The 20,111-nt window shown below is 49.5% G+C and overlaps 1 protein-coding gene across 4 annotated transcripts in view; it reads left to right on the top strand.

The window, feature by feature from the left end:
• The window catches only part of ANKS6 (ankyrin repeat and sterile alpha motif domain containing 6), a 64,008-nt gene that overhangs the window by 3,747 nt on the left and 40,150 nt on the right, over positions 1-20,111 (top strand). For all 4 annotated transcript variants that reach the window (XM_037998201.2, XM_007968612.3, XM_007968613.3 and 1 more), the window contains exons 2-9: positions 1,792-2,294; positions 7,543-7,587; positions 8,260-8,464; positions 9,848-9,954; positions 12,040-12,188; positions 13,676-13,874; positions 14,645-14,694; positions 18,003-18,206. In XM_037998201.2, the coding sequence (XP_037854129.2) occupies positions 1,792-2,294; positions 7,543-7,587; positions 8,260-8,464; positions 9,848-9,954; positions 12,040-12,188; positions 13,676-13,874; positions 14,645-14,694; positions 18,003-18,206 (1,462 nt within the window). The remainder of the gene's footprint in view (positions 1-1,791; positions 2,295-7,542; positions 7,588-8,259; positions 8,465-9,847; positions 9,955-12,039; positions 12,189-13,675; positions 13,875-14,644; positions 14,695-18,002; positions 18,207-20,111) is intronic.

Raw genomic sequence — 20,111 nt, 5'->3', positions numbered from 1 at the left:
CGTATTAGGAAGTTGGTGGATGCAGAGAGAGAATTAGAGAAAGAGGGCTCACGTGCAGCCAGCGGCAAGCCCCTGGAATTAGGTGCTTAGAAGAGGGGCACTGACCTAGCCTGGTGAGGGGTGGTCTGGAAGCTGCTTGGAGTGGGTGAGATCTGAGCCGACTCCTGAAGCAGGACACGGTTGGGGGGTGTGCTGAGTAGATAAGGATAGGAGAGTCCTCTGATGGTGAAGGTGTGGGGGAGGCAGGAAGGTGTGGTGTGGGAGCGGGAGGAAGTGAGGTTGGCAAAGCAGTCAGGTCTTCGGCAGTCAGAAGCTGGGGAGTGACAGATTTGGGTTTGGAGAATATCATTTGGGGGTCACATGGAGGATGGGCAGGAGGGAACGAGACTGGAGGTGGGGAGACAATGGGGTGCAGCTTTCTGCATTGAGTTGGTTTCAGTTTGCCTTGTCCCTTTCTGCTCTGGGAGTGGAGATCAGGAGGCCCAGCCCCCTGCAGCTGATGGAACTGTGTCACCAGGCTCTTACTCCGAGGCTGAGGAGCCTCATGCTGTTCAGGTTCACGTCCCAGAAGGTATTCAGCTGGAGCCTCGGACAGAGTTCAGCCCTGGCCTGGCTGCCAGCTGCCAGCTGCCAGGAGGAGGGAGGTCCTGGGTTTAGATGAGGTGCAAAACTGGCGCCCGGGAAAGAGGGCTGAGCATCGAGAAACCCAGAAAGCTGTCTCACAGGTGCAGACATGACAGTGGCTTTGTGGTCTCGAAAACCTGGAGTAGACAGCCCCCGTCTCGTCATTGTTTTCTTGTTAGTCCGGGGCTGCTTCTAGCTTGGAGATACACAGCTCCGAGCCCACCAGAGACACCAAAAACATAACTTTTCTGCCCTCTGGTGTTAAAAGAAGGAAGAGATTTTGCTGGGAAGAGGATTTTGCTAGGCACCTGTTTTCCTTCTCCTCTTTTTAGGAAGTTGGTGGGTGCAGATTTGTCTCTTCAGGGGCCCAGCAGTGACTTCATTGAGGAACATCTGGCCTAGGCCGGATCCTTAGCCGCCTGCAGCAAACATTCCTGCCAGCAGGTGGCAGCAGGCCTCCAGGCCGCAATGCCTAGCCCATCTGCTGACCACAACCTTGCCACACCTCTTGGCATGGGGTGTGTGCTTTTGGGGATGAGGGGGTGGGTAGAAATGAATCAGACATGGGCCCTGCCTGTGTGGAAATTAGAGCACAGGCAGAGAGACAGATTCCCAGGCTATAAAACAGAATAAAATGGACTGTCAGCAGGGTGTAGGGGAAAAAGCAAGGGCAGTGGGATTCACACAGACCTGTCCTGACCCCGATGCCGCCCCTTACCAGCTGGGTAATCCTTGGCATGTTGAGTAATGTAACATGAACAATTGTAATAGCTAACAGTCGCTAACATTGATGTGATGCTTCCTGTGGCCAGGCACAGAGCCAGGTGCTTTACATACAACTCATTTAATCCGCAACAACCCTTGAAGTAGGCACAGTTATATCCCCATTTTACAGATCAGGAAATGAAGGCACAAAGAAATCAAAGTTCTTCCTAAAGGTCATGCAGCTGGTGGTGGGGAGAGCTGGATTTGAACCCGGGCAGGGCAGCTGCTCACCTTCATGATGGTGCATTCGTATCTGTGGGACTGGCACAGTGCCTGGCACCAGAATAAGACTCTTATTATGAATAGCTGTCAGGACTAATAATTCATGACAATTCAGGATGACAAAAGCTGTCTCCCGAGTGCTGTGTGTTTAGTGTCACTAATTCTCCATCTTCCTGGCAGATTTGGGCATGTGAGTGTGGCACACCTCCTGTTGGATCACGGGGCTGATGTCAATGCCCAGAACCGGCTAGGGGCCAGTGTGCTCACTGTGGCTTCTCGGGGCGGCCACCTGGGTGTGGTGAAGCTGCTCCTGGAAGCCGGTGCCTTTGTGGACCATCACCACCCTTCGGGCGAGCAACTGGGGTTGGGCAGCAACAGGGATGAGCCCCTGGACATCACGGCCCTGATGGCCGCCATCCAGCACGGGCACGAGGCCGTGGTGCGTCTACTGATGGAGTGGGGTGCGGACCCCAACCGCGCAGCCCGGACTGTGGGCTGGAGCCCACTGATGCTGGCCGCACTCACTGGGCGGCTTGGAGTGGCCCAGCAACTGGTGGAGAAGGGCGCCAACCCTGACCACCTCAGCGTGCTGGAGAAGACCGCCTTCGAGGTTGCACTGGACTGCAAGCACAGGGACCTTGTAGACTACCTGGACCCGATGACCACCGTCAGGCCCAAAACAGGTCAGGCTGCATGCCCCTCCATGACTTCACAGAGGACCCCAAATTGTGTTTATGTGGCTTAAGCTGAGGATTGCTCTACTGGAAGGACACACAGAACTCAGAGTCGAGCCCTGCAGACCAGTGAGACTGAGGAAGTGGTGTGCTTAAGTGTCAGGGGGATTGCCTGTGACATGCAGGTTCTGGGCCCACTCTCTGCAGGGTCTGATTTGGTAGCCCTGGGCAAAAGTCTGGAAGCCTCCATAACAAGGCTGCTCTCCCCAACCACATCATTCTGATGCAGTTGGTTCTGGGGTCCTTCTAGAACAAGGTTTGGCAAACTTTTTCTGTAAAAGGCCAAATAGACTGTATGGACCATACGGTCTCTGTTAAAACTACAGTAGTCACTTCTGCTAGAGTGAAAGCAGCCTTACATATGTAATGAGTAAATGAATGGGTGTGGCTATGCATATAATATGTAAATGAGTCAGTTGTGGCTAGGTTCCAATAAATTACAATTACAAAAACAGGCAGTGGGGCATATTTGAGCCATGGGCTATAGTTTGCCAGCCCCTGCTGTACAATAGTGTGCCTGACCTCCTCTGCCCTGATCATTTCTCAAACCCTAATTCATGTAAAATTAGTGAAAATTAGTTTTTTTAAAAACATCTAGCAGTGTGTCTTTTTTTTTTTTTTTTTTTAACTTCTTGTCATCTCTGTGGCATGTAAAGAGTTGTCTAAACAATCCTTAGCAAATCTGCCACAGGATATACCACGTTTCAAAACCTCTAATGCACCGTTTGCAATAAGATCGCGACACACAGCCTTGGTACCGTCTGTCTGTGTAAAAGGCCTGACTTCCATGGCAGGACTGACAGCCAGGGAGTAACAGTAGGTGGGCTGCAGTGTATATAAGCATCTAGCTCTGAGAGGTCAAGAACTGAAGAAAGTAGCTTCAGGCACATTGGCTAAAAAGACCTGAAAGTGTTAAGTTTGTTACCATTGAAAGAATATACAGTGGCCCCATCAATTAAGAGATGCTGAAAATTTGGTAAATGCTTATTAGAAATATACTCTCCAAAAAAAAAAAAAAAAAAAAAAAGGAAATATACCATCCAATCAGAACAAGTCTGAAATAAACATGTTTTAAAAGCCTGTAATGACAGAGAGGTGGCAAAAATGAAGAGGACGCTCAAATGAGAAGCAAAAAGAAGTGAAGTTTAGGAAGACCTATCTGAAGCCAAGAGAACTCTTACTTTGTCCAGGTGGGAAACTGAGGCCCAGAGAGGGAAGAAAGCTGGTCAAAGGTCACACACCCATTGGAAACTGAGTGAGTGACACTCAGGAGGTGAGGATTCCATGGGAAGAGCACTTAGAGGTGATTCTCCCACCTGCACCTTCTGCATGGGCTCTAGAAGCTGGTTTAACGTGTGACTCTTCTGAGCCTTTGCCTCATCTGTGAAACGGACACAATGACAACTACTACGGGGTGGTGGTGAGCAGAAGGCAGGTTATCCTCTGGTGTGTGAGATACTCAGCACAGTAGAGTGTTAGGGACTCATAAAGGCTTGCAATTAGAACTTAGGGCCCCAGTTTCCTAGCACAGGGTTTTGTTTTGTTTTTGTTTTTGACACAAGGCCATTGCTCTCCTTTAAAGGTTTGGGTTGTTTGCGGCGGGGATGGGGAAGGGATCTGCCCTTCCCAGGCCCTGTCGTGCCCAGCACACCTGCCATGCTGAATCTCCCCTCACCTTCGCAGGGACCCTCTGAGGAGGGTGTTCCCGCATTTTGCAGGGGAGGGAACTCAGGCTCAGAAGTGGACACTCCAGAACTTGCACCTGCCCGTGCGTGCCGAGCTGTGCCTCTTCTGCTGTGTGTGTGTTTTCCTTCCCAGGTTTCCTCAGCCTCTGCATCTTGAATCTTCACGGAGTGCCCTCGGGCTTAGCTTCTGACAAGCCTCACTTTAGGGATTGTCCTGGCATCATGGGATGGTGATGCCCTCATTTCACCAAGACGCAGAGGCTGAGACACATTGGTGGATGTGGCCAAGGTCACTGTCTACTTGGTTCGACCCTGGCTATGCCCCTGCTGGCCAAGGGACCTTGAACTGGTTGCCTGAGTTCACCAAGCTCCCGTTTCCTTCTCTACAAATGGGTGGTAGGAGTGACACCCGCCTCAGGACTGCTGTGGGGGTCACGTGAGATCCTCCCTGGCCCAGAGGGAGCACATGAGAACTGGTGTTACTCCATAGTGTTGTCGGCGTATTTGATGGGAGCGAACCTCGGGTCTTCCAGCAGGATCGGGTCATGTTCCCATCAAGCAGACCCAGCCTGAGGCTCAGTTCTCCCACTCTGTACCTGGGTGGTCTTGGTGATGTTAATTAGCCCTGCAGGACTTCAGTGTCTTTTTTCATAAAATAGTCATAATAAAGACACTTTTCTTAGGAGATTTTTGTGAGGAATAGTAAGATCATGCCTGTAAAATTTTTATCGCAGTGCCCTGGCACATACACAACATCAAATAAATGGAAACTCTTATGTTTTGATTGATCATACATTCATTCTGATACTTCACAAATATGTACGGAGGCCTGCTATGTATCAGGCACCTTTCTAGGCACTTTGGATACATCGGTTAACAAACGAGATCCAAATCTCTGCCCTTGAGGACCTTGGCCTCGATAAGGGGAGACAGGCAGTCAATAGAAAATATACATATTAAATATATAGTAGGGTAGGTGGTAAGTGCCATGAGGTTAAAATTAAAAAAAAAAAAAGAGGGCAATGTAAAGAGGTTGGGTGTGGCAGAGCTGGGACAATGCAGTGTCAAATGGAGTGGTTGGGCAACCTTGAGAAGGTGGGACTGCAGCAGACATGCAGGACCTGAGGGAGTGTGTTGGCCATGGGGGATCCCTGGGAAGAGCCCCAGGTAGGGTGCAGCCAGTGCTATTGATAATGACAGATTATGAAATAAATAATAGGAGCCCCAGCTCTTACTGTGCAGTGCCTGGAAATCCAGCCCCCACCAAGGCCTTGGAGGTCCCCAGTCTCTGCCTTTCATTAGCAGCAGGACAGGGTACCTTTGATGCAGTAGCTGTCATTGTGACACCCCTGACTCCCCACTGAGGTTGTGGTGTGGAGGTTGGAGCAGATTTCTTTTCTTTGGGATGGGGCAGGGTCCCTGGGACTGCTTGGATATAGATGAAAAAACTGAAGCCCCAAGTGAGGAGGAGACGTGCCCAGAGTCACTGGGTGTCAGGACACAACTGCCCCTGCCTCCTGGGGCCAGGCTGCGCTGTCAGTGATTAACTTGTGTCAGATGATTGCTTAGCAGCAAACACTAAGACCAGGTGACAGTCTTCTGTGAAAAGGTCTTGGCATGAGAAGACGCCCCCCCCCCCCCCGCCCCACAGCAAAGATGGTTCTTGAATACTTGAAGGAACATGACATATTTTTTAAAAGTCAGGTGCAAAATTGTTTCTTGATAGTATTTCACAGGCAAAGTTGATGTACTGTGTCCTGTGGCAGTGTCTGTACTTCTCATTAAGAATTCTGGGATTCTGGCCGGGTGTGGTGGCTCACGCCTGTAATCCCAGCACTTTGGGAGGCGGAGATGGGTGGATCATGAGGTCAGGAGTTCGAGACCAACCTGCCCTAGATGATGAAACCCCGTCTCTACTAAAAATGCAAAAATTAGCCAGGTGTGTTGGCAGGTGCCTGTAATCCCAGCTACTCTGGAAGCTGAGGCAGGAGAATCGCTTGAACCCGGGAGGTGGAGATTACAGTGAGCTGAGATCTTGCCACTGCCCTCTAGCCTGGGAGACAGGGCAAGACCCCGTCTCAAAAAAAAAAAAAAAAAAAAAAAATTGAATTCTGGGTTTCTGGCCTGGAGCAGTGGCTCACGCCTGCAATCCCAGCAGTTTGGGAGGCCAAGGTGGGCAGATCACTCGAGGTCAGGAGTTCCAGACCAGCCTGGCCAACATGGTGAAACACTGTCTCTTACAAACATTAGCCGGGTGTGGTGGCATGTGCCTGTAATCCCAGCTACTCAGGAGGCTGAGGCACAAGAATCACTTGAACCCAGGAGGCAGAGGTTGCAGTGAGCCGAGATCACACCACTGCACTCCAGCCTGGGCAACAGAGTGAGATTCCATCTCATAAAAAGAATTCTGGGGTTCACCTTGCTGGTTGCTAGTAAAGAAATAATTGTTCTTTGAATGGGGCTTTAACATTATCATTTGATCCCTGCAACAGTCAGATGAAAGGGATGTTATCCCCACATTTGTGATGAAAAGGCAGCTTACTCTAAAAATGCGCACTGAAATTCTTATGCACTGACTCCACACTCAGTGCTCCTTGCCCCGGGCTGCAGCTTCCTCCCAGCTGCTCAAGAGGGCTTATCTGGACCAGAGTCAACCCAGATTCACAAGTTCCCTCTGGCAGCTGCTCCGTCCCCTGGGATCAGTTAAAGACTGCAGAAGGCCTGCCTTCAGCCCCCTAGCAAGCAAACTGGCCATGAGGATGCCTGCTCTGACAGGAGCAGGGTACCAGCTGGCCCAGGCTTGGAGGAAGGTGTGGGATGAACATGTGAGAGAGGGGCTAGCATCTGGCAGCTGCAGCAAGGCTCAGCTGTGCAGGTAGGCATGGGGTCTGGCACCAACCTAGCAGCTGGGCTTCAGGGTACAGCATGAAGATGCCCAGTTGGGCAGTGGCCTTTGGGCAGCTATGTCTGTAGGTTTGGGGCAGGGAGCATGTTCTGATTGCTTCTTCCATGGGAGGGAAAGAAAACATGAGCATTGGTTCTTCTGTTGGCTGTGTCTGTGAACTTCCGTAGAGCTCAGCTGCTCGGTATGTCAGCAGCTGATTTGGAATTATGATTGTACGTTTAGTTTTTAGAAGAAAAATTTTTTTAAACAATGTCCATAGGAATCCAAGATTTTCCAAGACCCCAAGACTTTTCAGTATATCTAAGAAAGGATATGCCAACATTTGTTTTGCCTAAAAATGATTGCTTTATTTGCATGAGATCAGGGCCGTGATCTGCTGTTCTTTCGTGTTTTGTCGGCAAGATCTGTCTCTGAAGTGTTTTCAGATGTTCTTTGGTAATAAACCTTCCGGAAGAGCTGCTGGATTTGTCCATTACGTAGGTCTCCAATTAGATTGGTTTTGAGAATTAGATGCTTTTTAAAGCCAGGCTGTGTTGTTACACCCTTGTGACTTTTCTGTTATATTAAACCTTTCCGTGGTTAACTTTTAAAATCTTTGTTTACCCAGATGAAGAGAAAAGGCGACCTGATATTTTCCATGCATTGAAAATGGGTAAGCGCTTTAGAAGATCTTTTTGGATATTTAAGAATACAGGACTACATTCTCCCAACCTAATATTTGTAGTCCTTTGCAGGGCCACCCAGGGTATTTGAGAAAGAAACAGGCATTTTGGTGTTTGGTGTTTGGAAGTTCAGATCCTGGAGGCCAGTATTTATTATGGAGCTCTACACATAGACTCCAGAGGGCCTCCAGCCCCACTCCAGCCAAACACTGGCTAGCTATATGCCCCGGCTCTTCCTGCCTCTGAAATGCCTGTCTGCATACCCACTCCAGTCTCTTTGTGACAAAGAGGCATTTAGCCTAAAATTTTCTCTCTTGATATAGACCCCTTCCTCCAGGAAGCCTTTCCCGATCCTCACCCCACAGCAAGACCTGAACTCTCCTTCTGTCTTCTTCTGTCTCCTTCATCTGTTCTCTGAAGACACTAACAATACTTCTGTCTTTTAGTAACACTTCTACCCGTTCATGTGCTTGTCTCTGTCCCGCCTAGACTGAGGCATTTGAGAGTCGGGGCTATTTCTGACCCCTTCTTAGTATCCCCTATGGTGCCCAGCAGGTCACTGCAGAGGCAGGGCCAGCAAGTGTTTGTTACATGAACCACAGGATAAATCAGCCTATGGTCCCAGGCCCACAGATCACCCAGACTCTTGCTTGTGTTTGCAGGAAACTTCCAGCTGGTCAAAGAGATTGCTGATGAAGACCCCAGCCACGTGAACTTGGTCAATGGGGATGGGGCGACGCCCCTGATGCTAGCAGCTGTTACGGGGCAGCTGGCTCTGGTGCAGCTACTGGTGGAGAGGCACGCGGATGTTGACAAGCAGGACAGCGTGCATGGCTGGACAGCCCTCATGCAGGCGACCTACCATGGGTCAGTGCCAGCTCCACGCCCTCAGCAACAAGGCCAGACATATGTTCTGGCCTGAGATGGGGGTTTCCAATGGGCTCTTCTGGTCCTGAGATGCTGCATACAAACCCCAGGACTGTGATGACATTGAGGCAGGCAAAAAAAAAAAAAAAAAAAAAAGAAAAAAAAATGCAGGCGGCACAGGCTCATTTTATTTCCACTCTTCTGTGTCCAGATTTCCTGTTCTCCCATCACAGAATTTCACCAGTGGCCATGAAAAACCATGCAGCAGGAGCATTTTATGCAGAGAGATAAGGTTCTCTAGGTTGGTTTCAGTTGAACACAATGACTGGTTCATTGGAGTTTTCACAGTGAGATACAGTGACCTCCTTAAGTAGCCCCTGTATGAAGTAAACATTGGTGATTCATACCATTGTCGTCTTGTGATGATTGATGGTGAGATGTGTCCTACCCCTCTCCTTTTGAATAAGCTTCAGTGTTTACAGGGTGCTTATGAACCCCTTCTTATGTGATCATCCCAGCAGGGTGGGCTGTCATCCTCCTGGAGGCCTCCTCTTTGGGGTGGGCATCTTGTAGCTGCTAAGTTATCTGACTCCCAATTAGAGGTTCTTTCCTTGCCCTCTTTTAGGTGATCAGATCAGTTTCCTGCATCATCTGAAAGCAGTTTGTTTTCTTCTTTGATGAGCATTGAATTCCAAGATGAAATTTTATTTCAGATAAATAAATAGGTCTGTAGGAGACTTACCCAATGGAGATGTCCTGGTTTATGGTGGAAGAAGTGGGGTCTCCCATGGGATCAGTGATTTTTGGGCAGAATTTAGTCCCCTTCCCCTTCCCCTTTCTCTTCCCCTTCCCTTCCCCTTCCCTTCCCTTTCCGACAGTATCTCACTTTGTTGCCAGGCCGGAGTGCAGTAGCGTGATCATGGCTCACTACAGCCTTGACCTCCCAGACTCAAGCAATCCTCCTGTCTCAGTCTCTCAAGACTGAGGACTACAGGCTTGCACCACCACACCCAGCTGATTTTTAAACAAAATTTTTGGTAGAGACAAGGCCCCCGTGTTGCCCAGGCTAGTCTCAAACTCCTGGGCTCAAGTGATCCTCCCGCCTTTGCTTCCCAAAGTGTTGGGATTACAAGTGTGAGCCACCACATCTGGCCTCGGTTTTCATTTTGTTCCTGGAAGGAACACTTAGACTTTGATTTAAATCATGTTCCCGCTTGACCTGCCCACATGCTAGGGAATGAGAGAATGAGACTGTTTGCCCTTCAATGCCCTTCTTAAATGCTCAGAGACTGAGCCTTGTAGTTAATGTTGTTGGTTTTGTTGCCCAGGAGCAAAGCCATGCTTTTGCTTTTAGTGAATGTAACTCTAGCATTTTCTTCCCAGGAATAAGGAAATTGTCAAATATCTACTAAACCAAGGGGCTGATGTCACTCTTCGTGCAAAAAATGGATACACAGCCTTTGACCTGGTGATGCTGCTGAATGATCCCGGTGGGTAATTTCAAGAAAAGGGTTGTAAATCTACCCAGCGTTTCTCAGGCTGGGAGTCAAGACAACCACCTCCTCTGTGACTTGTGTTTTATGCACTTGCTTATTCATGGGGGAAAGTCGTTCTCAAGTGTCAGGAGCTTACCACATGATCCTTAGGCAAGTCCCTTCCCTCCCCAGTGGAGCACTGGACTTGGACCAGGTGGCCCTGGGGGCTTCTTCCAGCACCAACCTCCTAGGAGTCTCCAGAGAGGGAAGGAAAATAAGACATGTCTGACTTCGCAGTCCACACACACCCTAGAATGGCATCTGTGCTTCACAGCCAGAAATCCTGAGTCACTCAGGTGGAAACAAAGGCCCCTTTGATAAGCAGAATGGGAGATAGAGCGATGGCCCCCTCAGCTTAATGGTGTAGGTAGAGGCTGCAGGGTCAAGGGTCCTGTGCTGGGAATGTTGCCATTAGTTCCACCCCTCTTGGTCCTCAGCTGGTACCTGCTACTCCCCTTTGACCCTCCCCTGCTGTGACAGGCCCTCTTTTGGGACCTGGGCTTCCAGTTAGCCAGCTCAAGGGGAAAGGTCTTGATTTGTCATCTTATTACCCTGGAGTTTGAACCCAGAGAGAGAAGCTCCGAGGCCCTTCTGACCCACTAGGCTTGAACCCTGTGCTGGGATTCTAGCTGTTGGCTGTGGGGAGAGAAGACTTTGACGTCTGTAGTCACAAATCATCTGCTGGCCCTCTTAACTAGAGAGGAAGCCAGCAGGTGTGCCCTTCCTCATCACAGCACCACCACCCTTGCCACCCCTTCCCTGCTGCAGGCCCCTGCACTTCACAGATGCACACTTGGTTCTGTTTGACCCTCGAAGAGGTCTGAGAGGGGAAGCAGAGGTTCACATCCTCTTGAAGAGATGAGGTCGCCAAGACTCGGGAAGTGATCTGTCCCAGCCAGAGAGTAGGAGTCCTGTGTCCCAAGTCTAGTGATCCTACTCCACCTAATTGGAGACCTTCTTCACGTGCCAAGACTTGGTTATTTGGAATCAGTCCCCAGCCACTCTCGCTGGATCTCATACACACTTTTTCTGACAAACTTGTCTTTTCAGTGTTCCTCTTCTTCCTAGCCTCCAATGCCATTTATTCCCTTTCCCAAATAAAACAATCTATTCCTAGGAATATTTTTCCTAGTGGGTTTTTAAATAAGGTGTTTACACAAAACTTTTGAAAAAACTCATGCCTATTATTGAGTACTTGGAGAGAAAAAAGAAATAGCCCTACGTGGATGGCTCGCGCCCATAATCCCAGCACTTTGGGAGGCTGAGTTGGGTGGATCACTTGAGGTCAGGAGTTCGAGACCAGCCTGGCCAACATGGCGAAACCCCATCTCTACTAAAAGTACAAAAAGTAGCCAGGCATGGTGGCGGGCCCTGTAGCCCCAGCTACATGGGAGGCTGAGGCAAAGAATTGCTTGAACCTAGGAGGTGGAGGTTGCAGTGAGCCAAGATTGTGCCACTGCACTCCAGCCTGGGTGACAGAGCAAGACTCTTGTCTCAAAAAAAAAAAAAAAAAAGAAATAGTCATCAAGAAAAAGCATTGTTAACAGTTTGGAGTAGTTTCTTCTCAATCTTAATAACTTCATAATACTTAATATTTTTAAGGCACTTGTATTGCTCTAAAGGAATTCCCATGAATTGTCGATACCTTTGTGTGGTGGGTATTAATGTCGCTAACTTGTACAGAGGCACAGAGAGGCTTTGTAATTTACTTGCAGTCACATAGCCAGGGAGGGACAGAGGCAGAATCTGAACCTCTGCAACCTGGCTGTGAAGCCTGCGCTTTTAAATACACTGTCCGCCCTGCGTTCCTCATGAGAGAGGACTTCCGGTTTTTCTTTCTGGTTAAGTAGGTTAAGCCCTGCTGGCTTTGTTTGCCACCTTTTGAAGATCAGATGGAGAGGCAGGTGCCTTGATTCTGGAATTACACAGGCCCTGGAGCTGCAGGGCTGAGTTCTAAGTCTGATAGGGGTCATCTTGAGTCTTCTCCTCATGGCCCAACAGACATATTTGCAGGTAAAATGCTGCCTTTTGTGTCCATAGACACGGAACTTGTTCGACTGCTGGCATCTGTGTGCATGCAGGTGAATAAAGACAAAGGCCGTCCAAGCCACCAGCTGCCCCTGCCCCACTCAAAGGTCCGACAGCCCTGGAGCATCCCAGTGCTGCCCGATGACAAGGGTGGGCTGAAGGTTTGTCTTTTCCTGTCTTAAAGGGGCTTAGGGGGCCAGGGAGATGGGGGCTGGCGGGGAACCTGCTGCCTCCTATGCACCCAGGCTGGTTTTTGCCGGGGAGGCCCAGCAGGGGTGGCAGGTGAGCTGGCATTGAGCAATAGGAAATGAGGGGGACCAGGAAAAACTGGGGTGACTGTGACCATGTTGTGGCAACAGTGGCTGCTTTGTAAGAATGTGGGTCCACGCCTGTAATCCCAGCTACTCCAGAGGCTCAGACAGGAGAAATGCTTGAGCCTGGGAGGCGGTGGTTGCAGTGAGCCGAGATCATGTCACTGCACTCCAGCCTGTGCGACAGAGCAAGAACTTGTCTCAAAAAGTACTGTGGGTCCATATTACTAGATCTCTTTTTTTTTTTTTTTTAAGGAAAAAATAGAAGTCCAGATTTTGATATGGAATCTTAATTTATAAGTATAGGGAACTTTAGAAAATTCTGCATGATTTAGTACTGAGCTGGCCAAAGCCAACACTTCTCTTCCCAAGGAATCCATTTGCAGCCTCTGCATTACTGTGCAGGATACTTGCTGATCGTGCCACTCTGGGGTCTCCCTGCAGTCCACAGGCCCTGCCAGCTTCCTGGAAACACCAGAAACAAGCTCGAGTGGCTGCTTGTAACTGTAAGCTGAGACTTCCTCTTTGGATTTCTCATCTTCCAAGTCCTGCTCTACTTGTTTGAAATCAAACTTACTTTATGCCTGGGAAAATAAAACAACACACTGGTTTTGTCTGCCCTCCTCCCCACTCTGCATGGAGTGGCAGCGCCTTCTGAGGGCTGCAGACTCGGCGCTGGCTCAAGCTCTGCATCCTTCCTGACTGGTGTTCTCATAGCTCCCTTCGTTCCTGCTTTTACTGCCATTTCCATAGGCTAGGCCCTCACAGACGCCGTTCGTGGCTGTTCATTAACCTCTGAGTGGTCATGGGTTACAAGTGTTCCCGGGAGGTAGTGCCTGTCCTCTATAGGTGAGGATCAGCTGTAGGAGCAGCTGGCCCAGGCCCTGATACAGAGATCCTGATGTGTCTCATGTTATCACCAGAGCAGGAGGAGGGAGATTATGCAATGATAGATGCTTAGGAATCTGGAGCTGTCTCTGTGTCCATCTGTCCCTGTTTCACTGTAAGACCTCAAGTAAGTCAGCAGTCCTGTCTGGGTCTCCATTTCTCATGTGCAATGAGGAGATTGATTAGATGAGGGATGGCAAATAGGGTTCACTGCCACCTCCAGGCTATTGGAAATGACTGCCTAAGGTATGGATCAAGAAAGATTTAGTGAGTAACCATGGCTTATTGGGAATGGGTGCTATTGTTGATCAGTAATGTCTGTCCAGGCCCCAGGAGAGGGGAGGGCAGGCACCTGTGAATGTAGTCACTGTCTCTGGGCTGGGTGGGTCCTGGGCCTGCTCTCCTTGCCCTTCCTGGAGCATGACTTCTGCTCTGCGTTCCTTTGGCAGTCCTGGTGGAACCGAATGTCCAATCGGTTCCGAAAGCTCAAACTGATGCAGACGTTGCCCCGCGGGCTGTCCAGCAACCAGCCTTTGCCTTTCTCTGACGAGGCTGAGCCAGCTCTGGATTCCACAATGAGGGCTGCCCCCCAGGACAGGACAAGCCGCTCTGCACTGCCTGATGCAGCCCCTGTGACCAAAGACAATGGTGAGAAAAGCCTGCCCATGCAGTAGAATTTTTGGAATGGTCTGAGCCTGCACCCTCTGCCCTTCATCGTACCTCCTGGGCTGCTGTCAGGGGTGAGGTGATGTTGGAATGTGACACTGGAGCACAGAGGCTGGTCTGGTAGAAAAGAGACTTAGGCAGGGACACAACCACCAGGAGTGTGATAGAATGAGAAGGTGCTGGCCAGTGGCAAGAGGCCCAGGTTCCTGTCCCACACTCCCTGCTGAGGGACGACAGGGAATCATCCTCTCTCTTGCCTTTGGTAGGTGGTTTTCCCCACTATGAAATGTGATTGGTCTATGACACTGAAAGCATCTTGGAATAAAATGAGTTACTGGGAGGGTGTGAGTAGTGAGCTCCCCATCACTGGAGGTATTCAACAGCTTGGATAACTTTGTCAGTTTGCTGAAGGAGATTCCCATACTGACTGGAACATAGATAAGATCCCTTCCAACAGTCAGATTCCCCATAACTGGATTAGCTCGTCTGGCACCACTGTCTGAGACAGACTATTGAGCTGGGGGCACCACTGTCTGACCCAGCATGGCAGTGGTTTATGGAAAAGCTGAAAACATGCTCCAATATACCTTTTAAATGCCTGCCTTCTATTAAAATATCGAATACCAATTATTATTAAATATTTAAGCACCCAGGAGAGTTGGTTTTCCAGGATGAAGCCAGCCCCAGTCACTCATCCTCATGCTGTGGACACGTGGAAGGGTCATTTCAGGAAATTTCCATTTGTCTCTCAGGTCCTGGGAGCACAAGAGGAGAAAAGGAAGACACATTATTGACAACCATGGTGAGCGTGGGGCTTTTCTAAAAGCATTTTAGGTCTCTGGCAATCATCAGTTGATTGATTTACAAGGAGGGATATGGGCGTTTGTCTGTCTTTGTGGTGGTCACAGATAGGGTTGGTGATCAGAATGTGTAACAATAGGCTTAGCTCTGGCACTGAGGAGTCAGAACAGATGCCAGCTCTAAACTGGAGAGGGCTGTGCTGGTGCTTAGCCGCTGGGTGTCAGCCCTGGCCCTGTTCTCAGGGAGGCAGGGGATTGAGGGTAGGAATTGATGGGTAGCATGAGAAATGAAGACTCACCATTTGGGCTGTGGAGAACCGGGGAGAGAGGAATCAAAGGGGAGGGTATGTTTCCAGCTGGGGAGGCCTCAGTTTCCTCATCTGTAAATTAGAGGTGTATTAGGATTAGGGTCAACTGTGAGTAACAGAAAGTCCCCAAATAACAGTGGTGTAAATAAGATAGCAGCCTACTTCATTCAAGTAAACAAAGTTCAGAACTAGTATATGACTCCTTGGAGTTAGGGACTTGAGTCCTTTTTGCCTGTTGGTCCCCCATGTGTGGTTTCTATTTCACCTCTTGGTTCAAGATGGCTGCCAGAGCTCTGGCCATCACGGCCTCATTCCAGCCAGCAGGAGAGAGGAGGGGAAAACAGGTAGCCATGGGCACATGCCAGCTGTCTTTAAAGAAGTTTCTTGGGGCTACGAGCAGTGGCTCATGCCTGTAATCCCAGCACTTTGGGAGGCAGAGGCGGGTGGATCACCTGAGGTCAGGAGTTTGAGACCAGCCTGGCCAACAGCCGCCCAACATAGCTGGGCGTGGTGGCGGGTGCCTGCAATACCAGATACTCGGGAGGCTGAGCTAGGAGAATTGGTTGAACCCGGGAAGCAGAGGTTGCAATAAGCCAAGCTCGTGCCATTGCACTCCAGCCTGGGTGACAAAGCCTAAGATTCTGTCTTTAAAAAAAAAAAAAAGAAAAAAAAAAAAGGTTTCTTGGAAATGACTTTGCTTAAATCACAGCGGGGAAGCTGGGAAATGAAGTCTTTGTTCCAAGTGGTCCTGTGCCCATCTAAATAAACATCAGGTGTGTCATTTCTAAGATGTGAAAAATAGATACTGGGGGACAGTTTGCAGTCTCTGACTTTGGGGATTCCTCATAGTTATGGTTTTTAAACAAGATCACTCCCAGGAAGTTCTTAGCCTAGTGTCTGGCCCAGAATAAGCTCTGTGGTGTGAACTTGGATGTGTTACCTCCCCTCTCTGAGTTTCACATTCCTTTCCTCTGACAAGAGAGCTTAATGGTTAAAGTTGGAATTGAGTCCCTTTAGTGTTAAGACCCTAATGTTAGCCAGCAGAGGGCAGTGTTGCAGAGGACAAGGGAGCAGTGGGAGCTCCCAGAAAGGCATCAGCAGCGTCAGGAACTGCAGAGCCCAGTGAGGAGTCTTGACCCAATCTGCCCGCGGCTCCCTGCCACCCCAACAGGTGTAAATTGATGGTTCTAACACTGACTGTGGGAGCTTGTGCTGCCTTACATTTGATCATGTTATTAAATAGCAATAATTATTTTTGGTGTGAAGACAGAAATACTATTTTAGAAATTTTGGAAGAAGCAGTAAAACATAAAGAAGGAAAATAAATTCACCCCTGCTCACATACCCAGCTATACCCGTGGTTGGCATTTTTATGGTATATGTCTTTTGAGTATTTTTTGTAAGCAGTTTTTTAGCAGTATAAATGTGATATTATATGTAATAATAGCAAATACTATAGCTCTTACTAAGTACCAGCTACTGTTCACCGCACTTTGCATGTATTAGCTCATTTAATATTCGTGAGGTTGGCACTGTTAATATCTTTCCCATATTGTGTTGAATCCAATTTATTTGTGATTTGTATGTTGTGACCATCTTTTCCATGTCATCAAACACCATGTAGCCACATCATATTTAATGGCTACATTAGAACGTTCCAGGGTAGGAACGTGTCTCTTTATCTAAGACCGAACTGTCAGACTCTGGGATTTCTAGTTTTTTGTTATTTTAACAGCTAGGAAGAATGTCCCTATACCTTCATTTCCCCCACTTGCCTGATACTTGCTCGGGATGAATACCTAGAAATGGAATTCCTGGGTCAAAGGTTGTGAATGTCATTGGCTTCCAGAAAGATAGCAACAATTTAGACTGTTACCCCAGGGAGGGAAAAGACCCTTTTGTGGTGGTGGGTTTGTCGCTGTGAGTGTCCAACTCAACCCTGTTTGCTAGATGAGCTTGTTGTGGTCTAGAGGGAAAGAGGCAACAGCACTTGTGTACAGACTGTCAGAAAAGCAAGACAGAGCCAGCCTGGGAACCCGGGAGGTGTACTCCTTCCCCGACCCCTCATGCCCTGTAGAGGGCGCCAGTGTGCCTACCCACCCATAATGGGTGGGGTGGCCCGGCTGCTCTGCTGATGGGCATGTGCAGCCGTCGGTGTGGAGATGCCCGCCTTGCTCGGCTCCTGAGGCAGGTTTAGCTGTGGGATGCCCGTTGCTGCAAAGCACCATCTGGCAAAAAGTTCACTGTTTTTTCTTAATTAAGGTGAGCATGGTCTGTGAACACTTTCCTTGATGATCTAACTGTCATTACTGTGTAGATTTTATACTGACCCCCAAATCACATTTTCAAAATTTAAAATTAAATTACAATTAAATGTCAGTAGCAGGAGGTGTGGCTGGAGCAAGCTGGTTTGTGGGGGGCTGGGGAAGAAAGTGGTTGGTGCTGGGCCCTAGCCCTTATCCCCTCCCCTTTCCTCCTTCAGCCCCAATGGCTGCTCAGGCTGGTCTCCTCACAGCACTGCACCCATGTCCTGCTCCTCTAGGCTCCAGGCCTTTCCATATTCTGGCCCCTCACTCGGTCTGGAATGCCCCTTCTGGTCCTCTCTGGCCCAGCTTAAACTGTCATTCAAGCTCAACTCAGTCCCCACAAAGGCGCCCTCACTGCACAGCAGTGGCGCCCTTCCTCTGTGTTCTCCCGGTTCCCCTGCGTCCCCCATAGCACACCAACATCATCTGCTTCTCCTTGGTGCTCTGTCTCCTCTGCCCCATTCTGATCTTGCTGCTGTGGGGAGAGATCCAGGAGAAGCCTGGCGTTGGCGCAGAGCACACATGGGTGTTGCGCGGTTACTGGGAGGAGAGCTGCAGATGTCACATAGCTCCCGGCTTAGGTGGAGGGGCGGATGGTGGTGCCATGCCCCAAGAAGCAGGAAAAACATGGAGTCTTTCCCACAGAGTTGGGAGCCCTCCTGGGGTCTTATCTAACCCTCAGCCTGTCTTTTTCAGCTTCGAAACGGAGCTCCCCTCACCAGACTGCCGAGTGACAAGCTGAAAGCAGTCATACCCCCATTCCTACCTCCTTCCAGTTTTGAGCTGTGGAGCTCTGATCGGTCCCGGACGCGTCACAACGGGAAGGTAGACCCCATGAAGACCGTGCTGCCCCAGAGAGCCAGCAGGGGCCACCCTGTGGGTGGCGGGGGCACAGACACCGTAAGTTGTCTTCTGACACACTTTTACACATCACTCACTGCTCGCTGAAATCATGGTGTGTTCCAGGCAGAGGGACCTCAAACCGACAAATCCAGAAGGATGGCAACATTTTTTTTTTTTTTGAGTGGATGATATCCTTTTGTCTAATGAAGCCCTATAGAGCAACTCAATATGGAAAATAGATTAAAATGTTGAGGTAGCGGGGAACATCTGTCCCCTTACTGGAGCCCTAGAACTCCAAGGAGCACAGTTTAAAGACCTGATGTATCTAATCCAACCTTCCTTTTAGTAGATGAGGAAACTGGGACCCAGGGAGTGGGAGTAATAGCTGAAGATCACCAGCCAAGTGCAGGTGAACCACGATCAAGAGCAAACACTCAGTGTCAACTGTGTGTGCTACTGGTGTTTTCTTGTGCCCAAGAGTGTGACTTCTATCCTTTTGACTGTAGTGGTTTCTAACTTGGTGGCTGTTGGTCTGTTTCTGAAATTGACAGCCCTGTCAATGTGGAAGGTATCTCTGTGTATAGCCTGTATCTAGATGGTAGAGGCAGCAAACGGGCAAGACGAAGGGATTCAGGACTGACCCTGTCGCCGTGTGCTGGGTGATTCGAGAAACTTATGGCCTCTGTCTCTATAAGATGGGGCTGACCCCAGCACTCACTGCTGCCTTCTAGGGCTATGGTAGTATCAGGTCACCAGCAGGAGACCAAGAGCCTGGCGCCTGGAGATGCTCTTAAAACAGGCAGGACAGGTTTGCGTTTAGTCCCCTATTCTCGATCAGGTAGGAACATGGGGGAGTTGTAGAACCCATCCCTGAGACCTCTTCTATGGCTGTGTTTCCTTGATAATTTAACCTTAGAGGGACAGAACATTAACTTGACTTGCTTCATTTGCTCAGTGAACATTCACTGAATCCCACTGCCATGTAGCCCTGTCAGCCCCATTCTGCCCTAGAAGAGGCGGTGGTGTAGGTGGCAAAGACACAGACACAGAACATGAGGCGGGGAGCAGTGTTAGGAGTGTGCGAGCACCAGAGAGGTGACTGTGTGTGGTAGGACACTCAGGAGGCCTCCAGGCAGAGGCAACAGCTGAGCTGGGATTTGCAAGCTGTGGAAGAGTTTTCTCCCCAGTGGAGTGCAGGCAGCAGCGTCCCAGGTAGAGGGAGAGAGAACATGAGCTATAGCCTTTGTAAGTGTGTTCTGTTTTGCTTACTCAGCAGATGGGCCTCATTCTGGGCCCTGGGGATCTTGTCACTGTCCCTCCCTTAGGAGTGCCCACAGTGTGGGGCCAGGGCCCTGGGATCTGTCACTGTCTCTCCCTTAGGAGTGCCCACAGTAGAGGACCTACAAGAGGACCTTTGTTTTGGTGTCCTATGGCTGCTGTAACAAGTCACCTCAAACTGCATGGCTTAAAACAACAGAAATGTATTCTCTCACGGTCCTGGAGGCAGAAACCCTGAAATCAAGGTGTCAGCAGGGCCCCGCTCCCTCCGGAGGCTCCAGGGAGATCCGTTCTCTCCTCTGACAGCTTCTCTTGACTCTAGGCTTCACTTGGCTTGTGGCTGCGTCACTCCAGTCTCAGCCTCCATGGTCACATTGCTTGCTCGTTTGTCAGAATTCCCTCTGCCTTTTCTCTTATGAAGATACATGTGATTGCATTTAGAGCCCACCTGGAAATTCCAGGATAAGCTCCTCGTCTCAAAATTCTTGACTTGAGCACATCTTAGGTAAGCACGTATAAGCTCTCCTCAGTCTTGTGCCTCATAAGGTAACAGTCAAAGGTTCTGGGAATTAGGACACTGTGTATCTTTTTGGGGGCGGCGATTCAGCCCACTCCAACTTTAATCATATCTACTGAGTGCCTTCTTTGTGCCGAGGCCAGAGCTGGGTACCAGGCATACAGCAG

The sequence above is a fragment of the Chlorocebus sabaeus genome, chromosome 12, assembly GCF_047675955.1.
Source record: "Chlorocebus sabaeus isolate Y175 chromosome 12, mChlSab1.0.hap1, whole genome shotgun sequence".
NCBI lineage: Eukaryota > Metazoa > Chordata > Mammalia > Primates > Cercopithecidae > Chlorocebus > Chlorocebus sabaeus.
This window is presented reverse-complemented; position numbering and strand designations above follow the sequence as displayed.